The sequence below is a fragment of the Stigmatopora argus genome, chromosome 15 (assembly GCF_051989625.1).
Source record: "Stigmatopora argus isolate UIUO_Sarg chromosome 15, RoL_Sarg_1.0, whole genome shotgun sequence".
NCBI classification, from domain to species: domain Eukaryota; kingdom Metazoa; phylum Chordata; class Actinopteri; order Syngnathiformes; family Syngnathidae; genus Stigmatopora; species Stigmatopora argus.
In genome coordinates this window covers 8,775,871-8,793,169 of record NC_135401.1, presented here as the reverse complement: position 1 = coordinate 8,793,169, position 17,299 = coordinate 8,775,871, and the positions used below count along the sequence as shown (strand labels likewise).

Sequence of the window (17,299 nt, the reverse complement as noted above, 5' to 3'; positions counted from 1 at the left end):
GGCCGCCCATTCATAGATATTAATCATTACATTTTATTATTACTAAATCATTTATGTGTAGTAGACATGCACCTGCTTATGGCAGGTGTGATACTGGTGTGTGCCCATAGCGAGCAATGATGATGTTGCTCACACCGGTACTCAGTGTGCTCAGACAAACAAAAAATTAGAGGGAACATTGGGCCCGGGGAGAACATGCAAACTCCATACAGGTGGACTGACCTGGATTTGAACCCAGGTCTCCCACTGCGACTGCTAACCACTCATCCGGCGGGGCCCCCCCATGTCAAATGTGTTCAGTTCAATTTTGTAAACACTTTTGAGTTCTTTGAGGTCTTCTCCACAAACTTCTTTGCTTTAGATTTCATCACTTTTTTGGCTTTAACGCCTAGCGGGGTAGTCTCAAGAGCAGGTCTGGACTTAGTCAGGTGGTCGACCGCCAGTTGCTTAACCTCGTTGCAGCTCATCTCTGGATTAGAACGTATAGCCCGCGCAGAGAGAGAAATGACTCGGTCAGATTGAGGGGAGGCAGTCAGCAAATTAGGATGGGAACACGAGTGAAAATTTGGAGATTTAGTGAAATGGTGAGAGGTCATGCCATCTAACATGGGCAGGTGAATTCGATCATTGCTTGGGTTAGAAACAATGCAACGGCCACTGTTTGATGTCGCTATCCGGTGCCAAGAACTGTGAGGAGTGGCTGAGAAGTGACGGGGCCCAGTCGATTCAGCTTTGATTTCCTCTGCCGATATAACCACAGAGCCGATCGGTGTCACTGCCTCCACGGCGCTCTGGAAAGTCCTTAGGATGCGATCGCTCTTATGCTTCTCTTTCTTCTGACGGGATGCGTCCTTGCGCAGTTGTCGCCGGTGGTTACGGACCATCTGCTTCCTGGTATCTACCAGACCCCTGCATAGAAATGATCAATAGAATCATTTTTGTATCCCACTCTTGCCATCTCACACAATAATGGAATAATATTCTTGTTTAACCTAACAGACCCAAAATATCACACCGAGAAGGTAATGTAAATTTGTGAACAAATTGTGACAGATAAATCGAAAGTGTGACTCTCCCAGATATTTATTGACATTCACAAAAATTCATTATTTTTTTAAAATATATTACTACTTATTTGACTTTTAGGAAAGTTGGACTTGATCAGTTCAATGTGAACAGTGGAGCTTTTGAATATAAGATGAAGCTCCATTAATTTAGGATAAACTCTGAAATGTATTTTCTCAGTCAAGAGAGTATAGTAACCTGATCAGGAATCTAACCTTGAAATGTCTTTGTGAGCAAAGGTTTTACTCAATGCAATGATAAAAATAACAGGTCATAAACTGTTTGACACCATCATTCAAACAATAATAAAACCAGTGTTTGAAAAAACACATTTTTTCACAATAAACTGAGCGGAGGAATGTGCAAGACTTAGCAGGATCTACAATCTAACACTATGGGACGTAATTACCTGTAGTCCACTATTCCTGTCCCGTCACGATCGAGCCTCTGGATGAGTTCCTCAATCTGGAATCGATCCAAGGGAATGCTTGAATGCTGTTAAAAAGTACAAAGTCAATATAGCTACATATTATTGTCAAGCATAAATTGGCTATTATTCTTTCATTTCTGAATAAATGCTTTTGTTTATCGATTTATGATTTGGGGAATGTAAACAGTGGATGTCAAGTCCAGGCCAGATTGGCCCGCCACAAATTTTTATGTGGACTGCTAAATCAAATATTGCAGAACAATTTTTACTGCCTTCTGATTTAAAAAAAATAATTCTCTTCATTGTGTATATACGTAAGAACAGAAGTTAGGTGCCCGCAATAAAAACACAACTTTGAAGATGAACCATTTAGTGCTAAACTCTTAACACATTCTGCAAAATTTATTGTTCAAACCTGCATAGCATTCCTGAAATCCACCACAGGGACTCGCATGGTGGCATCTTTGTCAATATTTCGGAAGAAATCCCAAAGACGTAGCTTGCGCTGATCCAGATAGTCCTTCAATAAATGCAAATAATTATATCTGACTCCAAATGATGAGGATGGGTCACTGCACACTCTGTTTTATGAGTAACGCTCTGTTTCAAACACAACAAAGAGCTTTCATAAGGTTACGACTTAGGGAAATGGAAAGGTTACCAACCTGGATGACTTTCATTGGGTCAATACGTTTTACTGGTTTCTTAGCAAAAACCCCTCCAACGCCTCCATACTGTACATCCAGACCAGGATGCTCTTCACAAGTCACTTCCAGCAGGTGTAAAAAGTTTTCATTGACCAAAATATTCTAGATGATTCCAAAAAATGTAAAAAGTCAAATAATTGACGTGGTGAAAATACCAAAATAATGTCAGTCATTGATCATCTGTGTATGGTTATGTCGAATAGATGTGAAAATGTAACCTTACACATATATTAATCATTTCCAAAGCAGTATTAGGTGTTTTCTTCACCATCTTAACCAAAGAGAGCGCTCCCTCTACTGTTAGTGAATTGTAAGCCAGCTGTAGAAACAAATAAAAGCACAATTTTACATGAGATAACCGAGCCCAAGTTGATTTTCACTAACCGACTCACCATCAGAACCTGGAGTGTGTCATTGTATTCAAGACCCCTGCAGAGCATGCTAACACCCTCATTGGTGATGCGATTGTTGTTGAGGTTGAGGAACACCAGAGTATTGTTAAATTTCAGAGCTTGACCCATTGCTAAGGCCCCTTCATTCCCAAAACCGTTCCATGATAGGTCAAGGTACTTTAACATCGTATTCACCTAAAAATGAAGAAAGACAATATCCCACAGTAGAATCATTTAAAATCCAAAGGTGGGCAAACATTTCTCCCCAAGTGCAACATGGGGATTAATTGATTGCTGACGTAGAGAACATCAGAATCAATAAGTTGTGGGTTCCAATTGATTACATGCAACAGCCTGTGTCAAAGTGGATCAAATTAAAATGAAGACTATAGATGTATGTTGGATTTTCCGATTTCCCACCTTTTAAATCAATAATTGTAATTTTTTAATCATTTTTTTCTGAGTTTTTAGTTCAAAAATCATTTTGTAAAATCTAAAAATATATTTAAAAAAGCTAAAATAAACATTGTTTTAGATCTATTAAAAAAACTGAATATTCAGGGCTTTTAATCCAGTTCTTTTAATCCATTTATTAAGAAAAAATCTAAATATTATATCTAAAATGGTCTGGCCCACGTGAAATCAAGTTGACGTTAAAGTGGCCCGCGAACCAACCCGATTCTGACACCCCTGTGCAACAGTTTACCTTACATTACACTCTTGTACCTTGAGTCCAGCACTGAGAGCAACTGCTCCTTTCATTCTGAGTTGATTCCAACAAAGGTTCAGCACTTCCAGATGCTCATTGTTCGCTGCAAATGTATGAATAGAAACGCTCTTATTTACGTATGTAACAGTTAAGCATCATACAAACACATAGAGAAACGTGAATGTTCTCGTACCCAACAGCAGTCCCAGATGCTCCCCTCCTCGTCCACAAAACTTATTATGGCTGAGGTCTAACTCTTTAATACTCGAATTGATCTAAATGTCAAAATATGAGCAACTTAAGAAAAGTGTATATATTTAACAAATTATCGAGAACGTACAGACAAAGCTTCGGCAAAATATTTTGCGTCATCGTCTGTAAATCCGTTTCCTGTTGGATAAAAAAAATCAATACAGTGACAAAATCTTAATGACAGGCTGATACAGTAAATATCATTTCAATCAAGTACAGTTTTATCTTCAATATTCTTATATACATCACCTGATAGTTTGATAGATTTTAACGAAAGGCTGTCCGTCAACATTTTACCAACATACTCAGCTCCAGAGGAACAAAGATGGTTGTTGGATAAATCCTTTAAACACACAAATTCCCACACATAGTATACATTATTATTGTTTATTATTGACTATGTATCATTAACATTCTGCTTCCTACCAAATGTTCGATGGTAAAATTAGCCTTGAGCATCTCCGCCATATCCTTGGCTCCTTCTGCTTGAATGTAGTTGTCAGCCAATTCTAAAGTAGTGAGATGGACGTCAGCCTGGAACCAAAATGCTTCTCATTACTGTTAGTCCATCCCTCTTTACACACACTTGTCCAAGCTGACTTTGAATTAAAGTGTTAGGGTAAATCGCAAGGTAATTGTAGACAAAATGACATTCACGCAGAAATCCAAATCCATGAAGAATTTGGAGTACGTATATTCATTTAGGCAGTGGCTCCTTAGCCGGTAACCGGTCAAATAGCCTATAAGGCCCCATATGGCTATTTAGCCTGTAAGAATTCTGTGTGGGGTAAATAGTAAGAATAATGGATTACAGTGTGAGTAGAAACAGATAGTCTACAATGAAAGTAACACCTTCATGTGTGTAGAAGCAATTAGTCTACATGAAAGTAACACCTATAAGTGTTAGTACAATCTTATTGAAATTTGATGTTTTATTGCCAATTGATAGATTTTAACATTAGGTGAATAGGGATTTAATGACTATTATTTAGGCAGTGGCTCTGTAGCCGTAGTTTCTTACTATTTACCCCACACAGAATTCTTACCGGCTAAATAGCCATATATGGCCATATAGGCTATTTGACCGATTACCGGCTAAATAGCCCCTGGGACTATATTTGACCGGTTACCGGCTAAGGAGCCACTGCCATTCATTTAACCTAACATGCATGTTTCTGTAATGTGGAGGGAAGCCAGACCCGTTAAATAAACCCAAAACCTCAGAACTCTGAGGTGAAAATACTAACATATGACCACCCTACATTAGAAAAATGTTGCCTTTAGTGACATGTTCACGTTTTGTGACTCACCGCTAAAGCAATCGCGAGTGCCTTGCACCCCAGCGGTCCAAGGCCGTGATGGCTGAGCGACATGGTAGGAGAGTCGAGGTTCCGCAAGAAGAACGATACTGGAACAACGCCAATCAACTTGCAGGCTTGTAAATAGATATCGGTAATGGAAGTCTCATTGCGTCTGTCTTCTATGTCTGTTTTATTGGCAGACATTTACATTAATGCATGAAAAAGAGGGCAGACAAAGTGAATTTTTTTTCCCCAATATTTGTCTACTGCAGTAGTTCTTACATTGGGGATTTCGCATACTAAATATCTTCATGTTGAATATTCATAAAGATTGAATTTTAGAATATAATCATTAATTTCTTTTTGGAAACAACAATTTTAAGACCCATTATGATGCACTTACCATTCAGGTCTGGGTCAAATTGATCCCCCGGGTCTTGTCTTAATGTTGTAGATGGACTAATGTCCTCTAAAGAGAGGGTTGCAAAAGAGAGAACTGACATTTGCGTTAGTTGCTGAATACAAAAAGACAAGTATAGTTCCTTTATGCAGCTTAAACTGAACTGCGAAATAAAATAAAACACCTCTGTGTAATTCTATCTGTCAGGCATCATGTGATGTGTACTGCACTAAATAATGCATATGCACTCTGACCTTGTTCAGTCTGAGTAACTAGAACAACAATATTTTTGTTCCATAGGGAAGGATTGAGGGAATGGACATGAACATAAAAACATGTTTTGGGCGTGTACTTAAATTAAAAAAATAAAAACCAATGTTTAGAAAAATAATTCAAAAACAATCCTCAAAATAAATTATAATCAGAAAAAAATGGACTTGGGGAAGAAACAACCCCAGAAAATAAATTATTTAGAACAACTGAGTTTTCAAAAGTAATTAATTCAAAAAACAACCCCAAAAATAAATTAATTTAAAAAACAGTCAGGGGCTTTTTATTTTTATTTTTAAGGTGAACACAATACATTTCCATAGTACGCGTAGTTCCAACACAATGAATTATGGAAACAAAATGAACTAAACACTAGTAACACTTAAATTTTTCCCCCATAGTATTTATCTCATTGCCTCCCCCTGACAACAACAACATATTTGTCATTGGCTGTGAATTCTCATGTTTCAGTGCCATTGACAGGCCCAGACGTCCAACCCATTTTGGGATCCACTACTAGAAAATCAAAATAAATTGGACGTCTAACGCCGTCAGTGGCAGACAATGATTAACGGAATGCCCTATAAAGGGTTAAGTAGTCTAATATCTGAATTGAAGACCCCGAGCGCGCACGCGCAGATAATCGGAGCACAACTTGATCGGCTGCATGCTATTTTACGCTCTTTACCCGCTAACACGATACTTATATAGACGATCCTCAGGTAGGCACAACGAGAAAAAGCATGTTTTTGCATTTATTTCACCTTCACTTCTTTCCAACCCCCGTAGTGACATTAAAACACGACATCGTCGCTAGTGCTAAGGTTCGATTACTACATTTTGCCTGCTGACTCGGCAGCTTTTCGTGTCACGTGATTAAGTTGTTGTTTTGGAAACAGTGTTTACCTTGCACAAAGAGACATGAGCAATGCGTAAAATGAACGAATATGCTAAGCATCAGGGGTAAAACTTTAGTGTCAAGCATGGGGAGAACATGCTAACTTTTTAGCTTGCACCTGTTATCAGAGCTCTTGGCATGTGACGTCAGCGCGTGGCTTTGTTTTGATGCTGGTGCAGTGGTCTGGAACGTGGGAATCCCTAAGTTTGGAAAAATATAGTTTTACATTTTTAAATGTGAATTTTAATAATGCCATTAATTGCACTGTTCAATTTAAAATAAATCTTTAAATGCAAACACATGCATTTTTGGGTTCTGAGAATTAGATTAGATTATTTATTCATCCCTTATTTGGAAAATTTCACTTTCACAGTAGCAAGAGGGTGAGAATACAGACAGGAAAATACATGAGTGGTTATTTTATCGGCCCTACAGTTCTGGGGTCTTGAGTTCGATCCCAATTCAGTCCCCAGGCTTCCATGGGTTTTCTCTGGGTACTCTGATTTTTTCTCAGGTCCCAAAATCATGCAGGGTAGGCTGATTGAAAACTCTAAATAGGCATGAGTGTGGCCGTGATTGGATATCCGTCTCCTTGTGCCTTGCGATTGGCTGCCCACCAATTCAGGGTGTTCCCCACCCTGTGCCCAAAGTCAGCTGGGATAGGCTCCAGCATCCCCTGGGACACCTGAGAGGATAAGCAGTTCATAAAATGAATGAATGAAAATGAATATCTATATTATAATTAAAAAAAAATGCTTAAAGAAAAAAACCTTAGTTTGTCATTGTTATTCAAATGGCACAGTGAACGTGAACATAATGGTGATACAGATTAATAGTTCTTGTGTACTTTGTTTCCATTGTGCAGTTGTCAAAACAGTGGTGTGTGATGGTGCTGCTGTCACAAGTCACACTACGTAGTCTCGGAAAACCTCATCAGCCAAAGCAGTTGATTAACAGGACAAAAAATGAGCGAACAATCCTCCAATAGTGGCGAAAATACCACAACAGATGCACAACAGCTGATATGTGTCAGTCAGAAAGATGCAGCGATGGAGGCAGTTTCAAAATCAAGCGAGCCTCATTATTCAGCCAATACCAGTGACTCAAAAGAAGAAAAAGATTCACAGGCGACACCCAAAGAAGAGACGGAGCAAACACATTGTCCACTTAAAGAACCAGACATCGAAACCACTGTTGAGGATAATCAGCAACAAAGAATATATTTAATGGAGTCATTATTAAAGATGGAAGGCTTGGAAGAATCAGCAAATCAGAGTATCACGCAAGAAACGGAGCACCGGGATGAACCTGATGTCATTTTAAAAGGTGTCACAAATTCAAACCAAAAACAAACGTCATTGCTTTCTGTTGCTCAAACCCATCGTGATACAAAATGTGGATGGCACTTCCCTGCGGGGCCCGGTTTAGTGGATGAAATTCATTGCCCACACTGGCATTTTCCAACTATAAGCTATTACCCTTCTGTGGACCAAATGAGGCCCTTTGATGGTGAGGATGGCACATTTTCCATTGAACAAGCATTTTGTACTTTACTGATTCATTTAGTTTTCACCTATGGGTTATGTGAAAATGATCTTTTGTAACAGTTTCGTGGAGATTATGGCAAAAGAGTCTAACAGAAGACTCCGACACATTGCCTGCTTTCCAAGAACCCTTCATGGATTTCACTGTCATGTCCTACAACATTTTGGCTCAGGACTTGCTGGAGGCCCATCTAGAGCTGTACAAACACTGCCCCCGAGAGGCACTGGATTGGAGTTATCGCTCGAACCTGCTTTTGGAGGAAATACACAAATGGGCACCAGATGTGAGTTAACACTAACACCCAAAGTGAACAATATCAACCAACATTTAAGATGAAAAACAAATATTGTCAAACCTACCGTATTTTCACAACTATACAGCGCATCGTATTTTTAGCCGCAGTGTCAGTAACGAGTGCTATTTCTGTATTTTAAACACACAAAGGACGCACCGTTTTTATAGACGCAGCCAGGCATGGCAAAACATACAACATCTTAAACATGCACGCTACACCCACACGCTAAAAATATGTTTTTAAAAAGGCATCAGAAGCAAAACTGAGTTCGGTTGTACTTTATTTAGCCATTTTACAATGTACTCACGTCATCATTTCATTTTCGTGACTTGGTCGCAAATCAAAAGTGACGGCGAGCTGTGAAAAAAGCCATCACATATAGCGGCAGGATTTCTTTTGTAAATACAGTCGAAATGACGGTGAGCACCAAATTAGTGTGCTCACCGTCATACTGGGTGTATTGACAAAAGAACTATATATCCAAGCAGTCACTGCGCAGTACTTTTTATATGGGAAAATAGTAGAGTCGGGGGCTGCTTGCCGTAGTTGTGAGAGCTGTAGAGGATGGTGTACCCTATCGACTGATTTATTTTATTTTATCGTGATAACATTTTTAGTATTGGTCCATATATAAAGCGCACTGGATTATAAGGCGCCCTGTCTATTTTGGAGAAAATTTAAGACTTTTATGTGCGCCTTATAGTCGTGAAAATACGGTATTCATCTTTAACAAACCCACTTATTAAGATGCTATTCATGATGCTATTCAGATTCTTTGTCTCCAAGAGGTGCAGGAGAACCACTATCAAACACAACTGTACCCCGCCCTGACTCAAATGGGTAAGTGTTCTTCACACACCAGGTTGGTTCCTCAAGATCAACTTTTTGAGAACTCCAACAATCAAGCCTTTTCTAACTTTAAGGGTCAAATTGATGTGGTCTGTCCATCCCATAGAAATCAAGTTACAGATTTGACAAAAAAATTCTTCTGATGTTTATCTAGGCTATAACTGTGTCTACAAGCAGCGTACGGGGAACAAGACAGACGGCTGTGCCACCTGCTACCGCAGGAGTCGCTTTTCAGAGGTGTCCGTTATGCCGATCGAGTTCTTCCGGCCTCAAACTGAGATCCTGAACCGACACAACGTGGGCATAGTTTTGGTGCTTCGACCTGTTGTCGACCAAGATTCGAAGATCAGGGCGAAGGGCTCGCTGCTTTGTGTGGCCAACACGCATCTTCTCTTCAATCCCAGGAGGGGGGATGTGAAACTGGTTCAGCTGGCCATATTGCTGGCAGAAATCGACAGTGTGATCAAGTCGTGGAAGGCCAAAGATGAACACTGTAACATTATCATGTGCGGAGACTTCAACTCTTTGCCACACAAGCCTCTTTACCAGCTCATCACCACCGGAGAGCTCCATTTTGAAGGCCTGCCGGCGTGGAAGGTGAGACTCAACCACCGTATGAGGCCTTCATTAAGTACACCCTCAATGGATGTCAGGGCAGTGGCTAAAACTGGTTGTTATTAAGCTAACTTCCACAAAATAAGAAAGGACATTTTGCATAATTATAAGCATAATTTATGAAATCCAATGCCAAATCTTCTTCCATTTTCTGCAACCTATATTCTGAAAATATGCTGGTTAAAGATACAAAACTAAAGTAATTTCCAATGGTAAGTTTCTGGCTTTAGGAAACACTTGCAAATATCTAAGACACGTGTCAAAGTGGCGGCCCGGGGGCCAAATCTGGCCCGCCATATCATTTTGTGTGGCCCGGGAAAGTAAATCATGAGTGCCGACTTTCTGTTTTAGGATCAAATTAAAATGAAGAGTATAGATGTATATTAAATTTCCTGATTTTCCCCCTTTTAAATCAATAATTGTAATTTTGTAATTATTTTTTCCTGTGTTTTTAGTTCAAAAATCATTTTGTAAAATCTAAAAATATATAAAAAAAAAGCTAAAATAAACATTGTTTTAGGTCTATAAAAAACTGAATATTCAGGGCTTTTAATCCAGTTCTTTTAATGTGAGAATACAGACACAGAAAACTAAATATTATATCTAAAATGGTCTGGCCCACGTGAAATCAAGTCTGACACCTGATCTAAGGGAAAAAAAATTGGTCTGACTAATCACAATGTTTTCCTCTCAATTTCATACAGCCCAAAAAGTCGCCATTTCAAAATAGCGTGTTTTTTTTCTCGACACAACAAAAACTGGTGATTTCTTAATTTTTTGTTGGGTTGGTATAACGCTTGCCCTCGTTATTATTGTTCCGATTGACAGAGCTATTGATACTACCTGCTCAATTTCCCCTTATTTTTCCTATAAACAGGTGTCAGGTCAGAAGGACCTTTCAAACAATTGGAGTTGCCACAGACTGTTTGCTCCTCTGTGGCCGAACTCTTTGGGAATTTCAGACAGCTGCCAGTACATCACTTCCAGTGAGGTCGATGCAAGCCAGAGTCCAGTCACAGGTCAGTGTTTGAACCTGCAGCATTGACTCTAAACGCAACAACTTGTCAAACTCAATCACTTGACGTCAATGTCTCAGCATCTCCAGGAGGGAAACTTCTCTACAGTCACAACTTCCTCTTGAAACTCCGCTTCTGTCCATTTTCATGTGTTCGTCCATGTGATTTACAATTTATTCCAGGTGTCACAGACAACAATCCAGGTAGAGCTTTACACTGTGGGAAAACATGATGGTGCTTTGATGCATGACATGTTTGATTTATTTTCATTTTTGTGTTTTTTCAAAGATGTGTCAAGCGGAAACCGGGAAAATAATAGGTGAGATAGTTCCTGACAAATATTAAAAAGGGATGTTGAGCCTCTCTGGGTGAAATTATTCTTGTCCTTCACAGCTTTGGAGATGTTCTCAGACATCAGTTAGACCTTGAATCCATCTTTAATCATACACAACCTGACTCTGGCGGATTTGAAGTAACAACCCTGCACTCTGAAGGGGGAGCCACTGTGGATTATATCTTCTATTCGCCTAAACGCACATCAGATCAAGCAGGTACGAGGGGAATTCCTCATTATTATCTTTAATTTGCTGTGATTACAGGATTCTGGATACGACAGAGCAGCTTTGTTTTTTCTTAAAAGGCCAGTTGGGATGTGAAGGTCTGAAGTTGGTGGGTTGTCTTTCGCTGCTAACTGAGGATACCTTGTGGTCTTTGGAAGGTCTTCCCAGCTACATCTTCCCATCCGATCATCTCAGTATTGTGGCTAAGTTCCGGCTGGACCTGAACGAAGTGGCATGTTAAAATTACCTTTATTCAACCATTTTTTTCTTTTTTTTTGGACTGTCAACCCTTTGCAGTTTGGGCATTTTTGCTCAGTTATTATGCTTGTCCTGATTTGGGGGGTCAAGCAGCCAGGGCATATACTGAATGTACAATCATAACGGTAGAGATAACGATAGTTCACAATTTAAACATTTTATTTATACTTTTTTTTTGTATTTGAGAAGTATTTTGAATATATATTATTAAGAAATGTGTCCATTGTTTTCTCTAAACATTTGACTGAACAGATTTGTTGCAATTTATTTTAAAAACATCTGCATATTGTGAGATTGGCACTAATTTGTAAAACCCTTTATTTCACATTAAGAACATGTCACTTAAATGTGCTGTATGCAGTGGGATTACTAGACAAGTGTTTAGCCAAGCAAAAATAAGACTGGGTGACAAGCTAAAACGTAATCCGTGGTACACAACAAATAACTCTGCTTTGACCTCAATGCTTATTCCCCTTCATATCCTATTCTCCTCGTGTGCCTCGACTTGTTTCACGCTTGAATAGGTTAGTATTCTTGCGTTCTCAGACTCTCTTTTAATGCATTTCGTTTGGTGAGTGCTTTCTGAACAGTATTACGTGTGATCTTAACCCATTTATATTTCTGGATTTTGTTTTGACATGAGGGAAAAAGGGGGTCAATAGATTTTACTCCCTTGTAGGGTATGCAATCAGTCTTCTTCTGTCATAAGCACAATTGGAGTGTTTGGCCTTGGAAACAATAATACTTGCTAGATTTTTGTTTGTTGCAGAGCGATTTGTACTCTTAATAATACCGGCCGGTACTTACTTGACCTTTAAATGATTGTTTGACATATCAAATTTGCCTTATTTCCATTGATGTTTAACAATCCTATTAATTATTTGGCACAATTTGTTGGTTGGATGAACAAAATAAGGACAAACAAACAGTCTGTGGCAATTTATTTGTAACTCCGTGTTTAAAATATGCAGTGTTTACATAATATGACATAAAAAAATGCAAAATTGTATTTGTTAAAAAGGAACAGTGCTGTAAAGTAATACCTTGGCACACTTGTTTGGAGGTGGTCTCTTTTTAAGGCAAGTTAAAAATGCAATTAAGTTAATACAAAGAAAACACGTTTATATACATGAGCAAAGCAGTGTTACAGTATAAGTGAAATATCCACAGTATGTTAAATGGTGCCTTGTCCTACTTTAAAAAATGACATCATATTCGTGTATTTATAATTACATTTGCCATAATGTGTCACTAAGATTCCTATATATCTATATGCATGCAGCCTGGAAGTTGCTGACGTTTCAAAAACTTTTGTACTCAAGTATATAAAAAAAGACACGTTTGTATTCATTTAGGTGATGACTAGGTTTTTTTTTCTTTTTTTTTTCAGTCTTTGAATCTGGTCACAAGGCACAGGGGTAGTCTGTCGCCACCACACAGAATATTTCTTGGATGCAAATGGACAAATACTAGCACACTTACGAAACAATTGCACGTAATGATATGATATGTCAAGTAGCACATTTACACTGATTGGTATCCTTACATGTATAACTCGAATGTAACCTAACAGTGTATCTAAAGTTAGTAAAAATGTTTACACACAACAGCACTGGTTAAGCATATAAAATGCTCAACAAATATTACAAATAAAACATGACAATGTGACAGTGAATGAGGCTTTTGTTTGGATTTGTAAAATGGGATTGGTGTTGGTTTTCCTATTGAATGTTGTTATTTCAAGAACAGGCCAATGAGGACCATGAATGAAACCTCATCAGCGGCCTTGTCCAACAAACTTTAAAAAATTAAAAAATCTAAAAAGATTCACACTCGAATCTGATAAATATTCATATCTCCAGATGCCTTCTGTTCCAGAGCCCTTTTTTCACCAGATGGACTGAAACCAAAACACAAATTTGGCATTGGTAATGGTCAAGGCAGTTCAAAGATAAAAGTACAAGTATACAATGAATAATTGTACCGTCTGTCCACACAGCTCGTTCTACGAATGGGGCTTCCCGGTCCTCGCAGGGGAGAACCCATGCTATTTCTCCTATCTTTGGTGGGAGTCGGCGGTGCAGGCTTTCCTATCTGCAAACAAAAAAAGCAGAGCCCACTTAGAAATGTAACCATGATCGGGGAGAAGTAATGTGATTACAGTGAGCTACTGCTGGCAGGAAAAAGCCCTAGCGATTGATGGATCGAGCATCCAAGCGGGAGACTATATTGTGCCGTTTCATTAGTCGAATTACATGTAGCGCTCAGCATCAAGGCTGCTGACTTTTATTCGTCATGGGGGCGGGTTGAGAGTGCATCTTAGGAGAGAGATAGCAGGTCAACTGGGTCTACAAAACAATTTATCCTGATTTGACTTGTTTTTTCTTTTCTTCCCTGCGAGCTGCATTTGAAACAACCAACAAAAAATGATCTATCCTCATATATGTATGTACATTTACCCCTTTTTCACCAAATGAATCACAGTGCAGTTAACGTATCGCCTTGAGGGCAATGTTCCCTCTAATTTTTTGTTTGTCTGGGCAGAAAGACAACCTCCCTGAGCACACTGAGTACCGGTGTGAGCAACATCATCATTGCTCGCTATGGGCACACCAGTATCACACCTACCATAAGCAGGTGCATGTCTACTACACATAAATGATTTAGTAATAATAAAATGTACTGATTAATATCTATGAATGGGCGGCCCGGCGGATGAGTGGTTCGCGCGTCGGCCTCACAGCTAAAAAAAAAGATTTTATTTTGTACGCTCCATATGATTTGCTGTGCGCAGAGAAGACGAGAGTAGTGCGCAACACACGCAGCTTAGATGGAACATTGCTTGAGGGTCATGTTTATAGAAGCCCTTGTAATTAACTTTAAATAGTACATTTCAATTCCTGCCAACCAAAACAACAACAGCAGCAATCGATATAAACAAATACGAACAGAGAAATCTAGACGTACTGAACCGAACTCTACCTTGAGCCTCATGTCTCGAGTGTGCCTCTCCAGTTCTTTCCTCAACTCTTCCTTGCTCAGCCCATCTAAATCCAGGACGGAGTGCTTCCACTCTATTTGCTCCACGCTGTGAGGGTCATGCGATACGTATTGGCCAATCTTGACCTTGCGCAAGGCGTGCCAGTAGCCCCTGTAAGCCCCTTCGAAGTCCTGGACCAAGTCCATCAACGTACGGTGCTCCAAGGGCTTGAACATGAGATCATCTCGCCGACTCATGCCCAATGCACCGAAGCGTCCGCCGCTGTGGACTCCCAGGACGATGTGGTAGAAGTAGTTCCCTGAGAACTGAGACTTAAAGCTGAGGGGGAATCGTTCCACGGCCGGCATATTGTTGGTGAGGTAACTTGTCATGCTTGGTGAAGGAAATAAAATGAGAACATTTCGGCACAAACACTTTTTTCAAAGACTATATTTAGATATCTTGGACTTTTTCTTTGTACACAAAGACATATTTGTCTAACACCACTCAGAGCTCTACAATTTTTCTGTCCTTTGAGTTTTTCAACTTTTTGAAGCTCTTTAAGGTGATTTGTTTATCCATTTTTGCTAGTTTGTGCTCGACCTTTTCCAACGATATGACCTGAGAAAAGTGGTATGGCACAGCTACATGCAGCTAAATTTGAAGATAAAACACTTCCAAACTGATCGAATAAAATACTTTTAGTCTTTCAGTGTGGTCTTAAATGTTCTGGACAAGTTGTGGTTAATGTTATACTGCTCTGAGAGAAATGATGACTGCAATAAAGATACATTCCCAGGATGACTGCCTCCAGACATTTGATTGGCAGGGCTTCTCGTGTCATTTCCTTGGCGATGTCCATCAACCTGTGCAAGATAAAGTGATGAGAACACTGTACTGAATATATTTGGTTTAATATTACCAAAGTATTTGCTATCTATTACAAAATGTATCCATACTGCGGCTTAGTCATTTTTTGTAAGATGTATGCATATTTAAAAATTGCACATCCATTATTATGTTTGTCTGATTCCAAAAAAACAACGATCTTAAAAAGAAGTTTCCTTACGCAGTAAGAGGTCGACTTTTCTTTATTTCAAAAAACTGAGTCCCAGTGTGATTGTACCTGTAGATCATAGTTAAGGCAGCATAGATTTTTCTATACTATACCAGTTTGCGTTTTCTTGTCATTTGTAAGTAATAGCAGTAGTGCTCAATCATTTCACTGTTTTTAAAGGATACTGTAATTCCCTGATGTATTTCTGTATGGCTTCCAGGCGTAGTGGAATCGCGGTGGTAGGCTGGTGTGTAGGCACGCTTGGTAATGGAATCTGAGAAAAGAACAGGAGCGTTATAGTAGTAGAATCCCAAACAACATACAGTACTGCAGTCAATGGGAATTGTTTCTGTGCTTTGTTTCCATGACACATAACTAGTACAGTAGGACAAATCTGCCATAGTATAGCCCTATTTATTATTTTTCTACTTCGAACAGACGCCCTAATGTAAAATTTTAAGCGGCACAACAAGCAAAGTAATGGTTTAGGTTTCCTCCCCAATTTTTAGTGAACGCAAAATCTCACTCTGACCTCAACTCAATAGAGTATGCTTTTTACTTAATGTGGATGCATGTGATTGAACAACCCAATGCAGAAAAAATGCATCATTTGTTGGAGGTCATCAGGTGATGTTAAAAAAAAACTTTCCTCTTAAAATTATTTGAATGAAAATCCATTCTGGTGGCGTCAAGATGCCAAATGCTCCTGAAACTAACTTTATTTAGAGATTTACCTTGGGCAGGTCAGCGGCACCACGGATGGCCTTTCCCAATGCATCCCCGTCCGGGTGAATCCGAGACACGTGCCGCCACATTCTCTCCCATGTGTCCTCGTCCAGGGGAAGGCCACCTCGGTTGACGTAGAAAGGTACCCCTCCGTCCCCCAACTCTTCATCCCCTTCATCCTCCTGCTCCTCATCCCTCTCCTCCACCGAGTCCATTGTGGCCCTCAGCATCCCACCGGCGAAATCCTGACACTGGCAACGAAGATGCTGATGCTTTGGACTGTTTACTTGTTGTGACTTTACTGGCAGGTTTCAAGAGGTTTGCATCAGGCAGGATGTGCCAGCGTCTTACATACTCCAGTTTATGAAACTAATAGCCTAATGGTTTTAGAGGTATTATGATTCATAATGAGGTGCAGTGGCAGCAGCAGAATAAAGTTCACCAGTTATATCTCAAGAAATGTTTTTAACTTGACAATGACTACATCAATGTGAAATATAGAACAATATTTTCAATACATTAGTCACCTATCACAAAATGTTGGTATAAAGCAGCTGTGGTAAGAGGGTTAAACGCATGGCTAAGCTATATAAATGACTATTTGCCCACAAAGCAGCATCTTTTAAACAGTTAATCTAAAAGGATTTGGCAATCAGACAAAAGTCTTTTTAAGGAATGACTAATTCCCAGTTCAGCCGGACGTCATTTAAACAAAAGATAGCCAACAAATGACCTGCACGTTCGTCAATCCCTCTCTCGCATCAGTCCTTCACTTCATTTGCGTTTCTAATTTAACTATGTATTTCCGTCCACGGTTATTTATTTTAAAAAATGCTACGGGAATCCAAAGCCAAAGCGCGATGCTTCACATCCGATAAGCCGACTCCGGTCGACACTCCCTGACAATCCCATAAGGCGCATGCGCACAGTGAAGAGGATGAACTCAGTTGTGACGAATGCTGCGTTTAGGTGTA

General features: G+C 39.5%; 3 protein-coding genes across 4 annotated transcripts; 1 reads left to right on the top strand and 2 right to left on the bottom strand.

Annotated features, from left to right (window-relative positions):
* Window positions 1-254: 254 nt before the first annotated feature.
* lrrc74a (leucine rich repeat containing 74A) lies at window positions 255-6,555 on the bottom strand. Its single transcript, XM_077621304.1, has 14 exons — window positions 6,433-6,555; window positions 5,260-5,325; window positions 4,866-5,041; window positions 3,982-4,089; window positions 3,805-3,898; window positions 3,644-3,693; window positions 3,497-3,578; window positions 3,321-3,406; window positions 2,595-2,789; window positions 2,426-2,521; window positions 2,161-2,304; window positions 1,911-2,015; window positions 1,475-1,560; window positions 255-909 (listed from the first exon to the last, which is right to left on the bottom strand). Exons 1-14 carry the CDS (start codon window positions 6,509-6,511, stop codon window positions 297-299), a joined length of 1,980 nt encoding a protein of 659 aa, XP_077477430.1. The 5' UTR covers window positions 6,512-6,555; the 3' UTR covers window positions 255-296.
* On the top strand, window positions 6,156-13,237 carry angel1 (angel homolog 1 (Drosophila)). Of its 2 annotated transcripts, none has more exons than XM_077621303.1 (10): window positions 6,156-6,248; window positions 7,290-7,933; window positions 8,032-8,252; window positions 9,053-9,104; window positions 9,268-9,710; window positions 10,606-10,747; window positions 10,825-10,947; window positions 11,033-11,063; window positions 11,138-11,295; window positions 11,385-13,237. In XM_077621303.1, the coding sequence occupies exons 2-10, from the start codon at window positions 7,390-7,392 to the stop codon at window positions 11,543-11,545; spliced, it is 1,875 nt and encodes a 624-aa protein (XP_077477429.1). In that variant the 5' UTR covers window positions 6,156-6,248; window positions 7,290-7,389; the 3' UTR covers window positions 11,546-13,237. The 2 variants fall into 2 exon arrangements, with proteins under 2 accessions (XP_077477429.1, XP_077477427.1); XM_077621301.1 differs by having other exon boundaries at window positions 9,035-9,104.
* Window positions 12,487-17,229, bottom strand: vash1 (vasohibin 1). The gene is made up of 7 exons (XM_077621305.1): window positions 16,334-17,229; window positions 15,785-15,873; window positions 15,612-15,668; window positions 15,334-15,408; window positions 14,545-14,926; window positions 13,547-13,656; window positions 12,487-13,462 (listed from the first exon to the last, which is right to left on the bottom strand). The coding sequence occupies exons 1-7, from the start codon at window positions 16,553-16,555 to the stop codon at window positions 13,390-13,392; spliced, it is 1,008 nt and encodes a 335-aa protein (XP_077477431.1). The 5' UTR covers window positions 16,556-17,229; the 3' UTR covers window positions 12,487-13,389.
* Between the last annotated feature and the right edge of the window lie 70 nt (window positions 17,230-17,299).

Coding starts and splice junctions, on each gene's coding strand:
- lrrc74a (XM_077621304.1), bottom strand. CDS start 6,511: ATGCTTGACACTAAAGTTTTACCCCTGATGCTTAGCATATTCGTTCAT. Junction 3,694..3,804: donor AAAATCTATCAAACTATCAG/GTGATGTATATA, acceptor TTTATCCAACAG/GAAACGGATTTACAGACGAT. Junction 1,561..1,910: donor ATTTCAGGAATGCTATGCAG/GTTTGAACAATA, acceptor ACTTTTTAACAG/CATTCAAGCATTCCCTTGGA.
- angel1 (XM_077621301.1), top strand. CDS start 7,390: ATGAGCGAACAATCCTCCAATAGTGGCGAAAATACCACAACAGATGCA. Junction 8,253..9,034: donor TACACAAATGGGCACCAGAT/GTGAGTTAACAC, acceptor GATGCTATTCAG/ATTCTTTGTCTCCAAGAGGT. Junction 9,711..10,605: donor AAGGCCTGCCGGCGTGGAAG/GTGAGACTCAAC, acceptor TCCTATAAACAG/GTGTCAGGTCAGAAGGACCT.
- vash1 (XM_077621305.1), bottom strand. CDS start 16,555: ATGCTGAGGGCCACAATGGACTCGGTGGAGGAGAGGGATGAGGAGCAG. Junction 13,657..14,544: donor CTCGAGACATGAGGCTCAAG/GTAGAGTTCGGT, acceptor TTTTGTTTGCAG/ATAGGAAAGCCTGCACCGCC. Junction 13,463..13,546: donor ACGAGCTGTGTGGACAGACG/GTACAATTATTC, acceptor TTTTGGTTTCAG/TCCATCTGGTGAAAAAAGGG.